Below are 24,387 nucleotides of genomic sequence, written 5' to 3'. Positions count from 1 at the left end.
CCTCAACGCAAAGGTGAGGAGACCCAGGCAGTCCTGCGGAGACCCAGGCAGTCCTGCCCTCGGGACAAGCCACAGCTTTACAAAGCCCAAAGCAGCTGTGGGTTTTGCTCAAATAGTGACTTCTGCCGCAGAAGGGTCAGTATTAGAGAAGGCCAGCGATGGCCATTCTGCCACTCCATATGACTCAGAGGGCAGCGTGCAGGCACACCCAAAAAAAGAGCCTGTCGTTCAAAAGTTAGCTAAGGGGACTGATAAGGAATAGCAGGCTGGGAGCTTAAATTTAACCTGAATTGTCCAAAATGAGGAACCCTCCAGAAAGCAATAATGGGAACGAGACGAGGGGGCCCAGAAACTGGCGGGAGGAAAAAGTGCTGTTAGCAGGAAGCTGAGCTGAGGACATGAAATGAGTGGGCAAAGGTGGTTCTCACATGGCTCTGGGCGGGGAGGGTGTCTCATGAACTGAGGCCAGAAAGTTGATCACTCTACGTCCACGCATCTCCCTTCAATGCTGTGGAATAGGAGAACTCTAAAACTGCACCAGTCGGCCGGGCGTGGTGGCGCATGCCTTTGATCCCAGCACTCGGGAGGCAGAGGCAGGTGGATCGCTGTGAGTTCGAGGCCAGCCTGGTTTACAAAGCGAGTCCAGGACAGCCATGGCTAACACAGAGAGACCCTGTCTCGAAAACCCCAAAAAATAAATTAATTAATTAAGTAAAAATAAAAATAAATAAATAAATAAAACTGCACGAGTCTTCTTGACACTCACAGTTGCATTCCTCCAGGATATGTAATTAGGTCTCAACAGCACAAACATCAGGGCTGTGGTTGCTTCTCAAATTCATTCTGGAGATACACCCCAAACTAAGGGTACAACTAGGGGGGGAGGGGCGCATGGTCTGTGGAGTCTCAGGAGGATAAGAAAACTGATTGAAAGGTTAATTGGGCCGAGAAGAGGAAAAAAGGAATGTTATTCAGCTGAAGGCAGGTATGGTTGACATCAGACCCTTGTTGGCTACAAATTCAATGTGAGCATGGACCATCGGAAAGGCACGGGTCTCCACTCTGCTGTCCACTGCCCACACAGGCCCTACTCTTCTGTGCAGCTGAGGTGAAGACAGGAGCAAAGTTCATGGGAACCTAGAGTGGCCTTTGAGAACACACCAGCACCCAGAATCCCTGAGGACCTTGTGGTGGTTTGAATCAGAACGGTCTCCCATAGGCTCAGGGATCTGAACACTCAGTCCCCAGTTGGTAGTGTTATTTGTGGAGAATACGGGGAGGTTAAATACGTCAGCAGTGACGGTCACGGAGAGTTCAAAGCCTTGTCCCTCTTCCAGTTCACTCTCTCTGCCTTATGCTTGGGTTTGAAGATGTGATCTCTCAGCTCCCTGCTCTGGTGGAAAACTGCCATGCCTCCCTCACCATCGTAATACAAACCAAAACAAAACTTCTTCCTTATGTTGTCCTTGGTCAAGACAGTTTATCACAGCAACAGAAAAACATGTTAATACAGACATTCTGGCTCACTTTGTGCTAAAGGTTAATTTTACATGTCAACCTCTTTTAGTGAACCCGGCCAACAGGTAGAACTGTTGCTGAGTGTATCTGCGAGGGTGTCTCAAGAAGGAACAGCACCTGAATCAACAGACCAATGAAGAAGAAGATGCTTCATCCACCCATGTGGGTGGGCACTGACCAGTCCAACTCAGGATCTGGGTAGACCAGATAGACAGACGCAGAGGCAATTTGTCCTCTCTCCTGGAGCCTTGCTGGTCACCTCCTACCTCCATACATCAGAACTCTATGTCCTATGGCCTTTGGACAGCTCAGGTCTCAGTGAATTACACCAGTCACTGTAATGGTTCTTGGGGTTGATGAAGAAAGATGGTGGACTTCCTGGCCTCCAATTATGTTGGACAATTTCCATAGTAAATCTATGGCAATATCTATACACATCCAATTGACTTTATTTATCTAGAAAACCATGACTCACCCAGCTGGCAGTCTTTCAGAATCCCCCAGTTGATTGTATTGTGAATTCAGATTTGAGAATGTGCAATTCACACATTCAGTTTAATTGACAACTTACTATTTTTCATAGAAGTGTAAAATGAAAAGGGAACTGGGTGCTGACAGAATCCAAATCTTGTAGGTAGACAAAATATAAAATATTTTTACTTACCGGTTATAATTTTATGCCTAAAGTATGTCATGAAATGCATTTTCAAATGTTAGAATTTGTTTTTCAAAATTGCAATATGAATCCAAAGAAATCAACTGATAACCACAGGAACTGGATGACCATTTATGAAATAAGCATTATACAATAGCATACAATGTGAAATGAATCCATTAGAATCACACCATAATTGCATATATAGAATAAGACACTCCAACTGCAGAAGGGAGACAGGAAGTGAAATGTGCACAATTTGTTTCCAATAAGTGGTCATGAGAAAGTCTCTAATTAGCATTCTACACTATAAATACAGTTTTTAAAATGTCAAGCAGAATACTGAAGTATGTATATATTAATGTAAATAATAATTTGTCGCTATAGTATTACTTCATACACGTGAGAGTAAAAAAACATGTTTTTTCAAAATAAAAAGTGTTTCCAAATGACCTCTTATATAAAATGAGAAATTGGCTTACCTCTTCCTTGTGGTTCTTAATTGGCATACAAAGGATACTCTGTGTCTTGTAGCCTGTAATTTGGTCAACTTCTGCATTGAACCGGGGATCCTAGGGAGGAAAAAGAAATCCAATTTATTGGTTGACCTGTACAAAGATTGATTTGATTTTTCTCGTGCATTAGATTAGACAAATCTAGCCTTTGACTTACCTTGTTACTATTGAGTAATGATTTTATCTTTGTGAAAGGCATCAGGCCATGTAAAGTCCACAGCATTTGACAAAGATGAGTTTTAGGGCTGTTTTCAGGGCTCTAGTGTTTATGAAAACAAAGTACCCTACCCCCAAAACAACATTTTAAAAATCACTTAAAAAATAGTTGACATACAAAATAATTAGAGAGCTGTATGGCTGAGGAATAAGCAGCCTCTCTGATGTCTGACAGAAACTGTCTGTCCCCATCTGTCCACTGTCTGGTGCTACTACGTCACTCCCAGAAAAGCAACTCTGTTCTAAAACCTTTCCAATAGATGACCTAATCCCTTTTGTAATGATTGTACTGTCCATCCACCCTGTCCTTCTGAGGCAGGACAGTAAGAAGTGGAAATGGTGGAGAAATGGAAAAGAAAAGGATGCTTTCACCCAACAGTCTGGCTAAGCCCTGTCAGCTGAATGAAAACCTCCAGTGCTGGCACAAACAACGTTGTCCATGAAAGCTGTGCGCGTTGAGTTACTGTTCATTTCCTATACAGCTATCTTACGTTAAAGTAACGACGGCCTAGGCCTGAATGTATATGGCTTTAGGTAGGTTGACTTCGCTTATACTAAAGATGCCTTTCCTTCGTGCCTGTAGATTAGACTGACCTCATCAGCTGTCATCCTGAATCTGCCCAGGAAGAAGCACTCAGTGACCTCATTGAGGTTTCTTAGCAACTCTTTAAAGATAGTAGCTTCAAAACTCCACCCCAGCCCTGGATGTGACTGTTTGAAGCACAAGTGAGTCCAGCTTTTCTTTGAGTGATCCATCCCCACACTCTTGGGTTTGCCTTCCCTTCTTTTGAGTGCCTCTCTACCCCTCAACGCTTAAGCTTAAGCTCATATACAAACAGCTTTCATGAACCTCAACTCTGCTTCACAAGCCAGCTAGTCCTAAAATTCTTTTCTGCATCAATGCCACGGATCCTTGTTTGGTTTTTCACAGTCTGAGGGAAGTCTTGAGGCTGCTTGAGCCTCTCAGTGGGGAGCGATGCCTTCTCCCTCTGCCCACCAAAGTGTGGATGCTTCCCTACTGGGTGTTAGTGAGGATGGTGTTGGCTCTTGAACCTCTTTGCTCTTAAATTCTTTTTTAATGGTATGTGGAAGTGTGTGTGTGTGTGTGTGTGTGTGTGTGTGTGTGTGTGAGAGAGAGAGAGAGAGAGAGAGAGAGAGAGAGAGAGAGAATGCGTGTGTGTGTGTGTGAGTGTGTCTGTGTGTGTGTGTGTGTGTGTGTATGTGTGTGTGTGTGTGTGTGTGTGTGTACACATGAAAGTAGGTGCCCATGTAGGCCAGAAGGCACCAGATCCCCCGGAGCTGGAGACAGGCCCTTTGTGAACACTGTGATGACGGACAGGAACTGAACAAGCTCTAGCCCTCTGCACGTGCAGGAGCTGCCAAGCCATCTCTCTAGCACATCTTTACTTTTTCTTTTTTAAAGCACAGAGGGGTGCACAGGTCAGAATCACAAAGGATACGTAAAAAAAAAAAAGTCAAAGTTCTAAATGCGGGTCAAATTAAAGTACAGGCAGTTTTCCATTTATCTTTAGATTAGCAAGATTTATAATTAAGATATAAATTCTGTAACTGGTTTTTTTTTTAAATCTCTCTTTTTCACTCATTACTGTATTCTTCATATTTGGTAGTGATTAATAATTGGGAGAATTATAATAAATGATAGTATCGTTACGAGATGTGGTCATTTTTATCATTGTGATCCTCGAAGCAAACCTTGTTCATTAGGACTGGAATCTTAGAAAAGGAGATCAAGTATCAGCGTGCACTGTCAGGATGGGATGGAGGCAGGCAGTTCACAGCACACAGACAGGAGCTGGCTCTGTGCTCCACCTAATAATAACAGTGTCCTGGCTCCGAAAGCCGCATTTGGAATTCCCCTCAGGACTATGGAATATTCACTTGGGAAAGCCCTTATTTTCTGAAGGTCATTTCTATTTTTTCTTTAAATTGGTCTAAAGTCGTGCAAAGCCAACGCTGTGAATGGAGCAGTGATTACACCAGATTCTATCAAATGGGGTCAGAAATGAGGCCAATTTTCTCAAGGGGATCCAAATGAAGTTGGCTTTAAAGATAGCTTTGAAGGGAAAGGATAAATGAGTATAAATATTTTTACATTATAAACATCATTGCATTCTTGTTGTTTCTTTTCTTTTTCTTTTTCTTTTTCTGCAAATATGCACAGGTTTCACTCAGAAACACAGGAGGTGTTAGCTAAATGTTTCTAGTAAAACAGTTCTTATTTTATCTTTGCATATCTAGACAATTTTATCTTTAATTTCTTTAATATCTTTAATGTCTTTAAATACAACTTCATTGTATTTAATAAAAGTAGAAAGAATATTGATAGTGATGTGTTAAGGAAGTAAAAATTAACAATTAGCGAATTATTTTACAACTCATCAAATGTGAAGAATAAAAATGTACATTTTTAATAATTTTGTTAATGAATGCTGTCATTACAAATTCAGTTTATAAAGAAGAGGATTAAACTCAACTATTTAGTCAATACAGTAGAATTTTATCTACACACCAAGATCGCAACAGGATGTCAGGTTAATGAAACTTCTAGGTTGACCGCACATCAGTGTGCTGGGTCCCTAAACACCAGAGAGGGCTGGGGAGTGGTCTCCCTTCCCCTACTTTTCCTGCTGTGTTTCTTTCAGTTTGACCGATTATGGGTTTTAACAAAAGGTATAAAGTTTGCTGGGTTCTGTGGATCATCTGATCAAATTGCTAAACCAGACAAGGTTACGGGAACTCTTACTGTACACAGCATGAAGGAAGTGTGGGCTGCCTGGAACCCCATTTGACCATCCTGGGAGGGACTGACACCTTAACATATAGAGTGTATGCCTCCAAGCAGCACTAGACGTAAACAAGAATGCAAACTCCCACCTCATGAGGGAGAATTGGGAATCAGTTGTTGTTTGAAAATCAAAACAAGGTCTCAACTTTAGGCATCTGTGGGTGCCTTTGGCAAAAGTGCTTAGCATCAGTCTGTCCAACAAAGACAGTCTAAAAAATAGCTGCCCTGTACTCTTTGAAAATACCTAAATCAAGAAAGATAAACACATAGTGGTAAATTATTTTCGCTTGGAAAGAGACACAAAGACTCTTTGCAAAGTGTCATCCTGAATTTCATCCTGATTGGAAAGAAAAATAACAGAGAAATGGGATAACTGAAAAAACTTGAGTATGGACTGTGAGATGTTTCGTACACATTAGATAACAGCATTGTACTATTGTCAAATTTTCTGAATTTGATCACTTTATTGTACTAGAAGAACAGTCTTACTGAAAAGCCCAAAATAAAAGGCCAGTAAGATGGCTTGGTGGGAAGAGGTTCTTGCCACTAAGTCTGGAAATTTGAGTCCAATCCATGGTGAGAGAACCGACTCCCACAAATTGTCCTCTGTCTTCCACGCATGCGATAACACGCACACACACGCACACACACACACACACACACACACACACACACACACGCACACACAGTAGTTTAAAAAATTAAAGCTACAATGAAATATTTAGTAAAAGTATGTCTTCAACTTACCTAATTATTTAAAAAAAAATACTAAGCGTGTGACTTCCATGAGAGAGAGGGAAGGACAGAGACGTGAAGAAGCAAAGCGGAAAGGGAAGTGGAGAACCAAGAAAACAGTGTGTGGAAGTTTCTTATACTGATCCGTGAATTCAAAATAAAAATAACAGAAAACAAAAACAAAACCAAAAGAATTGCCAAGTAAGGCTCATTTTCTCCAAGAATGGCATTTTAAAGATAATGCCTAAAATTAGAGCACTGAACATGAGCAAGCACAGACAGCAGTTCCCGGCCTGTGCTCCCGGGAGGCACAGTAACACCGCAAGGGTTCAGGATTTATCTAAATTGAAGCATCTGCTGGTGCTCTTTCCTTCTCTAATATTTATTTTGGAAATAACTGTGCTTATTAGGAATTCGCCAGAGAGAGTTCATCCTCCTTTAAGAAGGGGGCGTGAGGACTGCACAGTGAGATGAGTTGATTTGTTCCCCCTGGAAAAAAAATGGGAGGGAAGGAGGAAGCAAAGGCAGAGAGGAACCAGCCGCGGAAATGGTGATGTGCCTCCTCGCTAACGTCACATATGTTAAGGTCCATGTGGCGTGCTTGTCGTGTGGAATCTGAGGTTTGCGTGCGAGTCGTTCAGGAGAGAGGCAGGGCAGGGGGTGTAGAAATCTTCTTTAGAAAGTAGACCAGTTCAAAGCAGTCTTGTGTAGGTATTGGATTTTTTGCTAGTATGATGACATACCTTATTGAGCCAATATCTTACACATGCTAACGTTTCCTTACCTTATATTGATGAATGTTGTAATACTGTCTTACTATCAATAAATGCTCCGCATTGAAGAAGTTTCCACAACGAGGAAGTCATAGGACAACATCAGTGTTTACACATCTGCTGCCGGCTAATCCTCTCCTCGGTATTTGTGGTCTAACAGAATGCCTGGGAAGCTGAGGACAGTGACTTATACTTGAAAAATGACAATGTTTTAGCTTTCCAGTGTTAACTGTATTTTCAAACTTGTGTTAGTGTGTATCATTTTCTGTGGTGAATATTTAAGTAGTGACTCAAATGTTGATAGTCCTTCACAATTAAAGTATCCACGAAGCTTTAAAAATAAGCACCATTCTATGTCCCGGCCACCTCTTGGATTTCTGCTGCATTATTCCATTATAGCTTGACAGTGTCCTGTAGCCAAACAACCTTAAGGAACAAATCCGCTGATGCCACTGTCATTTTTAACTAGTGCATCATTAAGGGAGTCAGGAAGCATCGGAGCATACGTTCATATCTGACTACTTTCACGAAGGGCTCTGAGACAGTGTTTTTATTACTCTAACTATGCTCACATGTGAGAATTGAGTTCTTCACTAGACAAACGATTTCCAGTGCTAATACCACTGCAAATTAGAACACAGATAGCTCCACACTCATTATGGAATCAATGGACATGAAAAGCTGCAAGGCCACCATAGACATTCTGACGTAGGGTACCAAGGGTGAAAAGCAGGGGGGGGGGGGGGGGATTGGGAATCCAAAGCTAAGAGGCCTTTTCATCCTAAGATTAGTAGTGCAAATGAGAGGAACTGCTGGTCCTAGACCACAGCCTAAAAATTAAACCACAATAGACTACAAAACAAAAACACATTGTCAAACTTTAAACATGGTAAGTATATTAAGTAAAATAATAGGCAAGCAAAGAACCGACAAGCTGAAAACACATGAGACCCCAGAACAGGTAACAGCTTTCTCAGCAAAGCTAACGAGTATTTATGATCCAACAGTTTTGGGGACTATGGTGTCACTGAAGAGTATAAACTTATCTGTCACCTACAAGAGAAAATGAACCTGCAAATTTGTCAGCAGTAGGAGAATTGTGTTCTTGGTTCTTGGAGTCGGCCTCAGTGCAACGTGTTACTAGCAGCACTCAAGAGAAGTTGGAGGAGACTGCCAAGGAAGACCCTGAAGTTTTTCAAAGAGCACCAACATTGTAAAGAACTGTTTATACACAATCGCTTCAGGATACAGGGATATCGTAGGAGTTAAACTACCTAAATATCATGCCTCATCCATGCCCCTGATAATCCTCGGTGTTATTATTCATCCACCATTTTCAAAACTCCAGTCATTTGAGTTCTTGTTTCTATCACTGGCATCTCCGACCAGCCGCGAAGCTCAGCACTTTGACCCTTACAGCCCACAGTCCGATTTACCCGAATCTCCTTCACAATTCTCTGTACTGCTGGATCTCACCAGGCCGATATCCAAATCACTCAAATCTTACGTATTTCCCAGGGCCCATCCAAGCAGCTCTTCCTCAGAAAAGCCTCTCCCCATCTTCCTCACTACCTGTCATACCTGACCCTGACTACATTGTCCATGACAAATATGACCAGCTTGAGATGTGATATTTATGTTAGAAATTCCAGTTATCTGTTGTACCTGATGCCATCTCAATCCAACAAATATCATCGTCCTATCTGCCAGGCACTGAAACAGGCACCAGGAACACAGGAGTGAGCTGGACCACACGGTGTGTTGTAGCACATGGCTAGAACAACTGCCAGGTAATGTAAGCTACCTCATCACTAGGAACAGCAGCATTTTACCCAATTAAGAGGTTTAAAAATTGTAATTCATTTTAAGAGGCTGAAGAGATGGCTCCCTGGTTAAGAGCACTGACTGCTTTTCCAAAGGATACATTACATTCCCAGCCCCTATATGAAGGCTAACAACTGCCTATAATTGCTGTTCTGGGTGATCCGAAGGCCCCCTATGGGCACTACATGTACACAGTGCACAGATATATGTATGTGTGTGTGTGTGTGTGTGTGTGTGTGTGTGTGTGTGTGTGTGTATAACGCACTTTAAATGGAAAATTTGAAAACAACTTAAAAGACTGTGCAGAGCTATGTAGAACTACCAAAGGTTTTCATTTAAAAAAAAAAACTCAAAGGGAATTTTTCCACTTAAAAAGAACATATGCATAAGTTTATTTGTTTAAAAAGACAAGAAAAAGGCCTCTGGCTCCAGTGGGACCTGACCATGGGCCACGTGACCAAACTTCCTGCTCCAGAGGCCTCCAGGACTAATGTAAGGCTGGAGCTTCAGTTTCAGTGTACTCGGGGTCCCCTGAGAGACAGGCACTCGGCTGTAGTGGTTTCTGAGGTTATTGTGGGTGTGGGATTTTGACATTGGGGCTCCAGTGGTCCCTGAAGGAGCGAGAGACTATACTGCCGTGGGTGTGGTTTCCTTTGGGCCCGTGACTAATGACAGCCTCCACATACTAGACAGACTTGAATGTGTATCGTGTATCTTGCCTCCAGAAGATTCACAAAATCAAAGGGGTGACTGAAGTTTTTACTGCCTATCCTTGGTGGTGTTGGCACATTGTTAACACAGCGTCACCTTGGGGACTCCATCACCAATCCCAGAGCTGTACTTTATGAAAATGTCCCATGGAGAACAAAACATTCACGTAAGGGAGGTAAGAGCTGGAAGACAAACCAAGTCCAACAGACGAGCCAAGCAAGTGACACAGCTGCCACCCATGATCCCTTCCCAACGGCCAACTCCTCATTTAGAGAATCCAAAGCCACAGAGACAGCTGAAATGACAGGGAAAGAATTCTGAGTCTTGCTTTAAAAAATAATTGATTATCGTATAGAAGATTGGAACAAACAGATGAATTAATTACTGAAATCTATCTAAGAGCTAAACAAGACGGTCTCTAAAGTGAATAACATGTTAAACTGAAAAATAAGTCCAAAATATGGAGAAAAAATGAGCAAAGAGATTGAAACACTGAAAAAGAACCAAATAGAAATACTTAAAATGAAGAATATGATCAATTAAATAAAAACACAACAGACCATCATTATCAGACAAGACTGAGAAGAGAAATAAATTTCAAGAATGAAGAAAAAAGCCAAGACAATGTGTGTGTGTGTGTGTGTGTGTGTGTATGTGCACGCGCGCAAACACACGCGTGTATATATACATATGCCTACCACAAATGATGTTTTCAAGAATTCTGGGATACATTCTGGGGTCTAACCCTGAATACGCATAGTGCAGAAGAAGGAGCAAATATAAAATTAAATAAAATAGCCAGGTGCCTGTTATCCCAGAACTCAGTGAGGCAGAGGCAGGCTGATCTCTGTGAGTTTGAGCCCAGCCTGGTCTACAAAGTGAGTCCAGTACAGCAAAGGCTACACAGAGAAACCCTGTCTCAAAAAAACAAACAAAATGTTAAATAAAATCGACCAGTTAATGAAATAATAAGAGCAAACTTAAAGAAAGAAATAGACACCCAGACAGAAGATGTTTCTAGAACTCCGAACTGAATGAACAAAGAAGAATCTCTCCAGTTACCATTGTAGCTAAGTTGTCAAAAATAAAAAGTAAAAAAAATAATCCTAAAAGCACCATGAGAACAACATCAATCACACCAAAGGCAGAAAAAGTACCAGAATTACCCCCAGGATTCTCAGAAACCATAAAAGTTAGAAGAGCATAGAACTAAATATTTCAAGTCCCAAAAATACATAGCTGTGATCCAAGAATGCTATACCCAGCAAAATTATCTTTCAAATATGATGGAGAAATAAAGGTATTTCAGGACAATTCGAGACAAGAAAACCAGCACTGAAGGAAATTCTTCATGGAACGCTTTACAGGGACGAAGAAGATAGTTTTCTTGAGAAGAAGACATGGAAAGTGTGCGCTCTGTGAAAGTAATGGGAAAACAAACTAGACTCTCAAGTAAAACCCTCATATCTGTCAGAGACTCAGCAAATCCTCAAAAATACCAATGACACAGCAAAACAGAAAAACAACTAAGGAATTTATAGAAAATAGCAAACCCTTTCTAGAGTATCTTTAAATATAAATGGTCTTGACTCAAAATTTAAAAATACCGACTAATGAAACTGATTTAAAAAAAAAAAACAAGAACCAATTATATATTCTTTATATATGGAACGCAATTAGCCAGACAAGATACCCAAAAATTCATATCAAAACACAGAAAATAAACTACGAAGCAAATCGAAACCATAAACAAGCAGTCCCAGCTATCTTAATAGTAAAGTAAATGTCAAACCAAAACCAGTCAGCAGACCACACTGACAGCCACAGAATGGGGAGAAAATGTTTATAAGCTATACTTCGGGCAAAGGGCTAACATGTATGGAGAAATGCAGAAATTTAATACCAAGGAAATGGAACTGTGGGCTAATGAATGGAATAGACAGTTTCCAAAAAGAAAGAAAGAAAGAAAGAAAGAAAGAAAGAAAGAAAGAAAGAAAGAAAGAAACGCAAATGGATAGTAACTATTTTAAAGTGTTCAACATCCCTAGTCTTTAGAGAAATGCAAATTAAAAAAATACTTTGAAATACACCCTCACTCTTTCAGAATGGCTATCACAAGATATCTGACTGGGGGGCGGGGGACTGATTAGAGAGGAGATGGCTCAGTAGATGGAAAACTTGCTGCTCTTCCCGAGGACCCAGGTCTGATTCCTAGCATCCACATACCAATAACTAATTCCCTCTTTTGGCTTCCACAGGCACCAGGAATGCACACAGTGCACATGCATCTACGCAAATCAAACACTCATCCACAGAAAATAAACTTTTTGTAAATCTTTAAAAAAAAAAAACAAACCTGACAACAAATGTTGGGGGATGTGTAAAGAGGACCCCTACTCACCGCTGCTAACAGGGCACCCATTATTACAGTCATTATGAAAATCATCTTGGGAGGTTCCCAAAAACAAATGAAAATTAGAACTATCAGATGACCCAGTCATTTCACTCCTGGGCATAAACCCAGAGATCCATACTCTACCATAGAGAGAATTGTATACCATATTTATTATGGCTTGATTAGCTATAGCAAGGAAATAGAACCAACCTAAGTGCCCATCAACAGATAAAACAATAACAAAGATCTGGTAAATATATAAAATATCATTCGGCGCTATTGAAAAATGAAATTTAAAAATTTGTAGGGAAATGAGTAGACATAGAATGTATAATATTTAGCAAGGTTACCCAATTGAAGAAAGATTTTTAGAGAACTTCCACACCTTTTCCCTCTACATTGGATCGTAATGAATGCCACAAGATAAATATAATAACAAAAATATGAACTCAGAGAACCCCAAGAGAAAAGATTCTTGAAGATAGTAACCCTTTAAAAACTAATAATATATACATTACATATATATGTAAAAATATGCAAGAATACATGTGAGAACATTTATGGAATAAGATGAAATGTAGTATCGGTGATGAAGAAAGACAGAATTCAGGTAAAAGATATAACCTTTGTAGTAGATAACTATATAAAAATAATTGATAGTGAAAATATTAACCTAAGCTTCATGGCTTCAGAATGGCTATTCTAACAGAATACTATCTACTCATTAAATATAGAGAGTTGGGGACTAGCCAGGTATTTGTCTGTGTGGCTATGTTAATCTAGCTGCATGATATTGTTATTTGTAAGCTCATTAAAATAAAGTGTATTCTTAAAACCAAAAAAAAGTGTATTTTTATAAATTTAAAGAAAAATGAGACTATTCATTGACAATATTTCCAAAGTCAGAAATGTAGGGACATACAGCTTCCTAGTATCTTTGAAAATAAAACCTTAATATTAAAAGTTGAGAGACAACCAACTCTCCCAGAACTCAATCACCACCTAACTGCAACTGCGCTGAAGCCCCTAAATGTACCATCTGAAGAGAAAAAAAAAAAAAAAGACAAGCGAAAATGGAAAGAAGGAAAACTAAACTTTGGTATCAATACGACTTTCAAAAGATGGCAGTGACTTCTTAAATGCATCCTGAACGACAGAAATAAAAAAAATGACAGGTTTGTGTATTCATTGATCTCCACAGGTTTTAGACCTATCACTTTAGAATCTTAGCTTAAAACCACAAAGTTCATATAGTGATAGCTACATAGGTTACCCGGAATCATAAGACTACAAATATGAGATGGAGTTGCTCACATTATATTTAAGGGGAAGAGAAAACTCCTCCCTTGGGCCCTGCCCTTAACTAAAGCACTAGGGAAGGCAGCCCGGCATTGATAAGCTAGTAGTGCCCCTACCCTACACTCTTGGTTATTATTATTTCTTAATCTCCCCAATCTCCTGAGGGCTGGAGATTCAATCCAAGACTTTGCACACAAGCACTCCACCACGGAGCTGTAGCCCCGGCTGCGCACCAGTTTTTAAATAACTGCGCAAGTGACTGCATCTCAATTTGCTCTGCTCCCACCATTCGTGCACCATCGCTATTGGATGTTCTAACCACGCTTTCCTCCCTATCGCCCCCTCCTCACCTCATAGGCATCTTTGATGTTCAAGGGCTCACCAAAAGCCGCCACATGTCCCACAATGCCTTTGTTCCACTCTAAGCGGATACAGTTATTTGAAGCTTCCTCCAGCGTAGAACCTTCGGCCACATCAAAGAGGCGGCTGACGAGAAACTTGTCTTTCGAGCTGTCCTCACAAACAAGGAACAGGGAATAGCGATCAGCAGAGATAAGTCCGTGGATATGCAAGAAAATTTTGTGGCATAAGGCTGTGACATCCAAGTGACTGGAAATATCTTTTACTAACTCCAAGAGTCTTGAACACTGGTCCCCTTCATCGCTATCAAACCTTGGAGGGGTGAGTGGCATCTGTTCCTTCTTTCCTGAGTCAGAGAGAAAGCTCACGGCTCCTTCGGAATCCTTGACCACAATGGGTCTGAGGGGCCGGTCAAATTCAGAGGCAGAGATTTTTCTGGCTGGTGCTCCAGGGTTGGTGTTGTCTGCATGAGGACTTTGCTGCAAGGTGCATGAGCAAGACTCGGTGTGGGCTCGGATGCCTTCCTTGCAAACGGGAATGTTGTGAACTCTCTCAGAAAACCATGCATTGACCATTTCTCTGCAGAACAAAACATATAGACATGTTAGATATTTGAGGAAATATCTTCTGAAGTTGCAAAAATCGTGTCAATGTATAGTTGTGTTCACTCTCTAATCCTTACATATACGAGTGTGTGTGTGTGTGTGTGTGTGTGTGTGTGTGTGTGTGTGTGTAAATTTCTTTCTCTAAGAAACAAAAGTTCCTTTTCCGTGTGACAAAGGAAACAAAAGGCTATTTGGCTATAGTGCTATCTGCTATAGCAAAGACAGCTGATGGCTGGTTACATACACTGTGGTACCTACAAAGGGAGACTAGGCTGACACTAACAGTAGTATCACACTAACACAAATGATATTGACATGGGCTGGGACTGGGGCTCAGAGCTTGAGTGTGTCATCAACATGTGCCAGACTGTGGGTTCTCTGCAGAAGCTTTACTTTGTTGTGTCCTTTTAGGAACAGAAAATTCCCTTGGGAGCTTGGCTGATGATGGAGGTCTTGCCCTGACAGCCCCTTTATTATACTTTGAATCGGGTCATTCTCTCATTTTTCTGATTTCTTTCAGCACAAGCCTTGGTTGCAACATTAAATTTCCTGGTTATATTTTTCTCTTCAAACTGTATATTCTCTACTTTTTAATTTTTCTTTAATTTATTTACTTACTTACTTACTTATTTATTTTTGCCCTGCTTGTTCTTTTTCACTGTGGACCTGCCTAAGAGTGATTACCAACAACCATGGGTCAGAGACAATACTAAGCTGTCTTGAAATCTCCTCCACCCAGGATACTAATACTTGTCAAATTCTCCTCAGGCAGATTTGTAGGGCAAGCACAGAATGTAGGCATATTTATTGACAAAATATCTAGCCCAGTTGCTGATACTGTTCCCCTCTGAAAGTTCTTGAACTGGGCCTGCGTAGCCCAACACGGCTCTTGGCATTACTGTCTTCTAAATACTACTAATATTGCCCATTAAGCCTTGGTTACGGCAACCGAATGCTTCCCTCGTCCAAAGTCCCAAGGTCTTGTCTTCCACATTCCTCCAAAAACCCACTATGGTCAGGCCTGTCACAGCAATAGTCCACATCCTGGTTCCAGCTTTTCTCTTATTTACTTTTCCACTTGCTGTGATAAAACGCAATGACCAAGCCAAATTATAAAAAAAAAAAAAAGAAGGCATTTAACGTGCAGCTTATGGTTTCAGAGGGTTAGAGTCCATAAAGAAGTGGCAGCAGGAACAGCCAAGAGTTTACATCTTGACCTACAAGTTGGGGGGGTGTAAAGGCACACTGGGATGCTGCCTTCTGAAACCTCAAAGCCTGACCTTGATAACATGCTTCTTTCAACAAGGCCATACCTCCTAATCATTCCCAAACAATTCCACCAACTGGTTCCAGGTACTCAAGCTTACAACCCCATGGGGCCAGTCTCATTCACACTGGGCCTCGGTGCTAGTGACGGCAAGGTAAATCATTACTACAGGCTAGGATAGTTTCTCTACTTTGCTATCTCTTCCTTGATATTACTAGGGAATTTCGAGAAATAGTCATTATTTTTTTTTAAGTATCATTTTTTTAAAACCTGGTAAGGCAGACATTAACAACCTTACTTTCTAAACTATAAAAAGAATTTACATATCTAAACCAAATCCATTCAGTGATTTGATGGCAAAACCAGGTCTCCTATTCCTGGTGCTGTGTGATACAGGAGTAAACTTCCCCAGAGTATCCATCACTGTCTGTCATAGAGAAGGGAGCTCATCGATTTAAGCAATTTGAAGAGTTAAAAAACAAGTTTAAACAACAAAGGCACATAGAGACTATGATCATTCATGATAATACATTTTCTAATCCTCTACATTGGATCATAATTAATGCCACATTATAAATATAATATCAAAAAATACAAACTCAGAGAACCCAAAGAAAAAGATTCTTGAGAATTGTGTCAAAGAAAACTCTATGGAAATCCCATCATGTCTATGTTTCTATGGAAACAGGCCATATTTTATATGTCAAAAGCATTGTACTGAAAAGAATGGATATACATATATTGGAAAGAATAGTCATTCTAAAGGTTTAAACTGTACCAGAAAAATTTTTTAAATACTAAGCACCAAGGTAATGTTGGGTTTGGGGAAAACAAGGAGTAACTATTTTATTAAGTGGTATTTGAAATTTAAATTTAACTAGGTGCCCTGTATTTCATCTGGCCACTTCAGTCATTCTGTGTTGTTGGGTTTTTTTTTTTTTCCTGTAATTGCTGCTGAACAGATAAGGTAAATTTTATGTAGTATACCAATGAGTTGTCAGGCTGCCAGGTTGCTGACTTTATCACTTAAAAATCACACAAAAGATAACCACACTGGTTCTGTTTCTGATAACTGGACCTTTTCAAAGTTCTTAGACTAAGTTATGTTAAAACTTGAGCATAAAATTTCTCCTTAAGCCAAGCTTTCCTGTTTTGTTTCAAACCTGCATCTATAATATATTCCAGAGGAACTAAAATAGTCTTATAATATGGGAAATTATTAACTGCTAAAAATTTATAAGTTTTCAGTCTCCAATTCTAAGTTCCAAACTTAGCATTTGTTACTAATGGGATACACAAACAATAATAAGCAAGTTTCCTTTTTTTTTTTTTTGAGTTTCAATTTCATCCTCCATAAAAACACAAACCAACCATTCCAGCTTCTTTTTTCTGTTTATTTTATGTGTACGGGTGTTCTGTCCACATGTATGTCTGTGCCCCATGTGTGCATCTGGCCCCTGTGGGAGTCAGAAGGTACCAGATCCCCCGAAACTGGTGTTACAGACAAACGAGACTAGAACCTGGATCCTCTGGAAGAGCAGTCAGTGCTCTTAACTTCTGAGCTATCTCTCCACCCGACCCCACCCCAACTTCACTGCAAAAAGGAAAAGACGCAGGGACCATCTTCAGTAGAGTAAGAGGTCAAAAACATCAACTAGCATGAAGGGGATATTTCCAGATCCAACCTCAACACTACACTGATGAGACGCAGGGTTAACATACAAGTTAAAGTAGAAACGCTGCAATTTCTCTAATGGTCAAGGTCGTCCTTTTGTAAAAGTTGTTTACTAGCATATCTTAACTACTTACAATTAGGGGTTTCATTAAGACACGTTCATTCATCATATAATGCACTTTGATCTTATTTGTGCCTCCATAGCCCTTTTCTGTCTTCCCCCCACTCCTGCTAAGCCCTGTTCTCTTCCCAAACAGTCGCTCTTCCCTTGTCAGGACTTCTTTTCCACCCTCTCTCCTCTCCCCCTCCCCCCACTGCCTCTTTCTTTGTGGCCCACTGAGTTTAATTAAGATTGCTTACAGATGTGTGTGTGAGGGCTTCTTTACAGGAGCATGGCTACCTCACAGCTGGGTGTGGTGGTGGGCGGGGACTCATGAGCCCCTCCCTCCTCTCGAACAGTACGTGGATGGACCCAACCCTGTGCAGCTCTCATGCTGATGGTCACAGGTGCGCAGAGTGAGCAGCCGTGCCACACCCAGAAAGAAGTGTTTCATGACACCTTTCCCTTCCTCCAGTTCTTACAGTTGTCTGACTCCTCCTTGGAAAAACAATGTTCCTTGAGCCTTGGAGGGCATGACCTAGAGGTACCAGTTAGGGCTCAGCTTTCAACCACCAGTTATCCCCAGAACTCTGGAAGTCAAACTGTTCAGTGGTAACAATGGCAGTTGTACTGACAGGCTAAGACCCCCCCATGACAGTTTAAGTAATCTACGGCCCAGCAGATGGTCATGGGTCCAGCGACTGAACCTCTTTTTGCTCTTTGGCTTTTTTACTTTTAAACAGGAGGAAGTACTCCTGAGTCCTTGGCTCCTGACACAAGGTTGATGGGCGAATCAATCTAGAACATGCATCGGCAAGAAGTCCATAACTTCTTCTCTTAAAGTTGAAATTAGATTTAAGCAGAGAAAGCGCAGGGAACGAAACGTCACTGAATATATGAGGTGGTGTTATCTCCTAAGCATCACCCTAATGAAGCTTCATAAAGTTCAGCCAATCAGGAAGGTATAGGACACGCCCACAGGCAGAGGGACAAGTGAGGGTGGGTGCATGCTGGCCACACCCATCATGGGCACTCGGGGGCCATGGCCAAAGCAGACACTCTAAGTACTATCCTCTTCAGAACACTCCTATTTGCTTTGCTTTGTTTTATTTTTGTTTTCTTTTTGAAGTAGGGTTTAAATTACATAACAAACAGCTGGGCAAAGGAATAAAAAGCTCAGAGGTATTTTTACTCTTTGCTATAGGCACTGACAGTTTAGTGTGTGGCTTTCACACACTAGCCTATCTTTAACTGCCCTTCGAACCTGAGAGCCATCGGAAGACAGGAGGCTTGAGTCTTTTTACTTGATCTTGACGTTTACAAGGCTGCTAATAAAAGATAGATACCCAGAAGGAAGCAACCAAGAAAAAATGTAGTAATAATTGATGCCTAAGATTCTCATGTTAACATCCCTTCCCAAATATTCCCTCTCCTCACCACCAAATTTCCATCTAGTCACTTATTACACACACACAAAAACTTTCTACTTCATAAGCGAGTGGCATGGTACACCCATTCCAAGTGGGGGGAATTAGGCTTTGTTTTTCAGCTTTTACAGTATGTCTTAAAATAACAAAAGCAAACCTGGGGACTCAAAATCAGTGCCAGCAATGACTACTCTCAGGCAACACTAATGGTGAATACACAGTGTATTTTCAAACGTGTCTACTATAGATGGTATTCGGGCTCATTAAGCATACACTTAACATGGAAAACACCCAAAGATCCATATAAGCAAGATGAGGAGAAGTGAAATCAAATGGAAGTTATCACCAGCAAGCCTCAAGTTCCTGTCTTAAAGGTGACTTAAGTCTTAAAGCTCACGTCTTTTTAGATGGTGGCTCTAGCCAGAAATATATAATTCAAGGTTTCTTCTCTAGAGAAGACACTTGGTATCTCAAAACAAGCATGCAGTCACTTAATGTAACAATCACTGCCTTTGAGAAAATGCTTAGCACATTTTCATTTCATGGGGCTTTCTTGTGGTTTGAATAAAAATGGCCCTCCTAGGCTCACAGGAGTGTCACTATTAGGAGCTATGGCCTTGCTGGAGGGAGTGTGTCACTGGGGGGGGGGGGGGGGGGAGGGAGGGGCTGGGCTTTGAGGTCTCAGATGCTCAAGCCTGGCCAGTGTGTCACCCTCTCTTCCTGCTGCCTGCTGATCCAGATGAAGAACTCTCAGCTCCTCCTCCAGCACCATGTCTGCCTGCGTGCTGCCATGCTTCCCACCATGATGAGAATGGACTAAAACCTCTGAACTGTTAGCCAGCCCTAACTAAATGTTTTCCTTTGTAAGAGCTGCTGTGGTCATGGATGGGGTTTCTTCACCTTATAATAAAACCCTAACTGAGACAGGCTTCGTTGTAGTCTTAGTTTCATGATGTTGTGACTGCGTGGGTGGAAGAGATGAGGGGTACGTCCCAAGTGCATGGCTAGCCAGGCTCCGGCAGCCGCAATGTACTCCAGGATGTGAGAGTCGGGTCTTAGGGTACACAGAAGGATGCGTCAACCGACTGGTGATCACAGGAGGTTCAGAGGAATATTAGGAAGTGATTAGGAGGTGAGTTGTCATTAATTTCGACAGTGATCTTGACAGCTGAAATCACACACAAGCAGAAATAAAATGCTATGCATTTCATTTTACACACCCCATATGCTTCCATTTAACAGTATATATGATAGATTCAATTAAGAGTTGGACAAATGGTGCCGAACTAGGAACACCTTCTAAAGAGAGTAAGCTTAAATACGTTTAAGTTTAAGGCTAGAGACGCGGCTCAGTCTGAAGAGTGCTTGCCTACTGCTTTAGTTAGAGTTAAATATTGCTGTGAGAAGACACCACGACCAAAGCCAACTGGTGGCCATGGGGTTTCTTTGTCTTACATCTCCAGGTGACAGACAGTCTGTCGCTGAAGGAAGTCACAGCAGGAACGGAAGCAGGGCCAGAACCTGAGGCAGGAGCCGATGCACAGGTCATGGAGGATGCTGCTTACAGGCTTGATGCCAATGATTTGTTCAGCCAGGACCACCTGCCCAGAGGTGGCCCCGCCCACAGTGAGCTGGGCCCGCCTCCCACACCAGTCACCAATCAGGCACAGGTTCCTCAGGCTTGATCACAGATCTACTTGGTGGGTTTTTTTTGTTTTCAATTGATGTTCTCTCATCCCAAAATAACTCTAGCTTCTGTCAAATTAACATAAAACTAACCAGCACACCATCATTAGAGAATTCCAGAACTGTATAAAACCAAGCCCAGTGGCATCAAAGGCATACTAAATATTCTAGATGTCTTGGCAGGGAAAAATAAAATATTTTGTCTACGTTTCATAGAATATTTCCTGGAATCTAGAAAAGTAAGGAAAGGAAACAGGAAAACTCACAAGGCCAAAAAAAAAAAAAAAAAGTGTGATATAAACCCAATGACTCTCTTGAGTTAAAAATATAATTAGATAAAAATCTGCTTACAAAGCAACTAATTTAATGCATTTTATACTTTTGCTCAAACTATTGTTACATTTTAAAAAGATTCATTTACGTAACTATTTTAGTTATATGAGTGCTCTGTCTGTATGCATTCACTCTTGCAGGCCAGAAGAGGGAACCGTATCCCATTATAGATGGTTGTGAGCCACCATGTGGTTTCTGGGAATTGAACTCAGAACCTCTGGAAGAGCAGCCAGTGCTCTTAACCACTGAACCATCCCTCTAGCCCAAACAAATGTTATTAAGGAATTTTTTGAATTGAAAGTATACTGCATTTTTTAGTATTTTTAAAAGATCTACCTACTTACCTACCTACCTATCTATTTTGTGGCATGTGTACTCGACTATCTGCATGTACGCTACACACGTCAGGTGCATCTGAAGGCCAGAAGAATGCATTAGGCCCCCGGAAACTGGAGTTACAGGTGACTGTGAGCCTCCTGATGTGGATGCTGGGAACTGAACCCCAGGCCTCTGTAAGAACACCAAGTGTTGTCCTCTTGCCAGCCCTGGACTTAGGGGAATTTTGTTCTAGTACCAGGATCTAATTGCACTAGCCAAAGATCTAAATATTCAGCCACTTTAAAAAAAAAAAAAAGTCAGGCTGGAGAGATGGCTCAGCGGTTAAGAGCACTGACTGCTCTTCCACAGGTCCCAAGTTCAATTCCCAGCAACCACATGGTGGCTCATGACCATCCAAAATGTGATCTGATGCCCTCTTCTGGTCTGCAGGTGTACATGCAGATAGAGCATTCATATACATAAAATATAAATAAATAAATATTTTTAGATTATAAAATTAAATAAAAATATAAAATGCCATTAGAGAGTTTATGCTAAAATTACATATATATACTAAATTCTCACTGGCAAAGACCCCATTAGATAATGTGCTTGTACACTCAGGGACAGTAAGAGACATAGTAATGTCTTGAGTGAGATTTTACAGGGCATTAGATCTGTGAGCTTTGGCTTTTCTTCCAATGAGATTGATAATAAATCTCAGTGTAGCATGGTATTTAGTAAGGGGCTCTGGTTGCATAGACTCATGACTCAAAATCAAACCACCTCTTTCAAAGACTATGACAGTAAGTGCATTTTTTTTTTTTTTTTTTTTTTTTTTTTTTTTTTTTTGGTTTTTCGAGACAGGGTTTCTCTGTGAAGCCTTGACTGTCCTGGACTCACTTTGTAGACCAGGCTGGCCTCGAAATCACAGTGATCCGCCCGCCTCTGCCTCCCAAGTGCTGGGATTAAAGGCGTGCGCCACCACGCCCGGCTTGTAAGTGCATTATTTACTTCCACAGTAAAATGAGATATTATTTCCTTCACTCAATCCAGGAAACGAAATAATTCAATGTACATACAGTGATGATATAATTAGTTGAACACTAAATGTTGTATACATTTTAAATCAATTGACCTTTTTAAATAACGAGAGTTTATTCGATTTACTTAAACAGGATAACTATGGTTACTTCCTCTGTTTTGTTTAGAAATCATCAAGACTGGATTTGGGCTTAACAATCTCTTAGTCCTAGCTTCCCACAGGCCAGGGTTACAGGGATATTCCATCACGTGCAGCCCTTCATGTCTTCCTTTTAAGCACTTAACTTAAAAACACTATTTGGGGCAGGCCAAATGGCTCATCAGGTAAGACATCTGCCTCTAAGCCTGGGGACCTGACCTCCATGCCTAGAACCCATATGGTGGAAAGAGAGAAGTTGACTTCTGACCTCTGTAAACTGACTGTGGTGCACCTGTACACACACACACACACACACACACACACACACACACACACACAAAATCTAAAAGCATCATCCTTACAGAAACTCTTAAGATGCAGAAAAATACAATTTTTAACATATTTTTCAAATCAAAATTAAAAAATAGATCCCCCCACATTAACATATAACAGTCTTTTAATCTTACATAAAGATTATGAGCTAAACATTTAATTGAGAAAACAAATTACAAGAATAAATTTGTTTTTCTATAACTCCTAAAAGGGTAAAATTATCTAGCCGTATATATTAGAAAATACACAATAACTAAATCACAGCAATATTTTAAAACATGATAATTCTATACTTGAGCATACTTTTTTTAACTTAATGAAAATGTTATAGGCAGTTAAGGTTTAGAAGTTGCCCATTTTACCTCTTACACAGCTTAAGGGAAACACTAAAGGCGGGTCAATAGCACCCCTGGATTTCAAGGGTACCCACTGAGCAGCTCTTGGAGCAAAGAATTTTAAGAGAGCTTTCCCAGGGTGCCTTAAGCAAAACAGAGGAAACATTTGCAGGTGTGGCTAATCCACAACACACAAGCACAGGGTCGTGCTTACAAGTATACTATTATATGTCATGTTTTCTGTCCTTTCCAGTGTTCTTTATCCACCAGTTGCATCAATTAATCATTACTACCTGAATTAGAAAGAGCCTACTAAATCCTCAGACTGGAAAGAATGATTGTATAAGAAATCTGCTAAAATTATTTGTAGGAAAAAAACACAAAAATAACTCCCATAAAAATAATGCTGGCTATTTTTCCTGCTCTTAGATCCTTATTTTATACAGTTTTAGTTACAATGTTTGCATAATCTGACCTGGATCCTCTACTGGAGTTTGGAAAAATACAAAAATGAAACTGTTTAACTTGAGAGAAGCTGGTGCTGTGCTCGCCCCAGAAGCAAGAAATGTTACGGCTGGAGGGGCCCATCCGAGCTCACGTGTCAACCTGGGTCCCGTCTCTCAGGCCCTTCCAGCCCCGTCCTCACTGACAGTGAAGCTGGGAGCAAAACCTCATGGCCTAATTCCTTCCAGTTAGCTTGCTAGCACCTTACACAATCCCAAATAAGGCTTGTTCAAACCATTAATAAAAACCCATCTAAAAATGAGGGGCACCTGAAGCTTTCTGAAGTCCCCATTGTGTTGTTCTGATTCCCACTTATCAGAAAAAGGAAATGGCTCTCAATTTTTATGATCAAGTTTTAGGCATTATTAATTCTCAGTGAGAAAATTATAAACTACCAGAAACAAACAAACAAACAAACAAAACCCAAAGTGCTACTAAGAACAAAACACTATTTAAAAAAACAAAAACAAAAACTGGGAGCATACACTATCTCCTTTGCGGCCAAGCCCATCAGCTCTAACTTACAGGCAGTAAAGAACATTCTCTCAGAAAGATGGCTTAGGAACTGACACCCAAGTTTGTCACCTGGAAAGGTCCTAATTCCCACAAGCAGAAATGTGTTTCAAAGGTTTTTAAAACAACAGCTCTGAACTGAGTCGTGGTGGCAGCCCTCGAGGGAAATCTGGAAATGTGTGGGAACAGATTCGATTTCACAATCTTGGGCACGTTCTTGGCATTAAGGGCCCGGGGCCTGAGGATGCAATTCACCCTGCAGTTTTGACAGACAGCTTCTCAGGCCGAAAGCATCTCAGGC

At 40.9% G+C, this 24,387-nt stretch overlaps 1 protein-coding gene across 3 annotated transcripts in view; it reads right to left on the bottom strand.

Annotated features, from left to right (window-relative positions):
* Nucleotides 1–24,387, bottom strand: part of PDE5A (phosphodiesterase 5A) — a 144,400-nt gene that overhangs the window by 94,840 nt on the left and 25,173 nt on the right. For all 3 annotated transcript variants that reach the window (XM_084757814.1, XM_084757812.1, XM_084757813.1), the window contains exons 2-3: nucleotides 13,798–14,386; nucleotides 2,656–2,745 (exon numbers count right to left, since the gene is read on the bottom strand). In XM_084757814.1, coding sequence (XP_084613940.1) covers nucleotides 2,656–2,745; nucleotides 13,798–14,386 — 679 coding nt within the window. The remainder of the gene's footprint in view (nucleotides 1–2,655; nucleotides 2,746–13,797; nucleotides 14,387–24,387) is intronic.

The sequence above is a fragment of the Acomys minous genome, assembly GCF_964271855.1.
Source record: "Acomys minous genome assembly, chromosome: 14".
Lineage (NCBI taxonomy): Eukaryota > Metazoa > Chordata > Mammalia > Rodentia > Muridae > Acomys > Acomys minous.
This window is presented reverse-complemented; position numbering and strand designations above follow the sequence as displayed.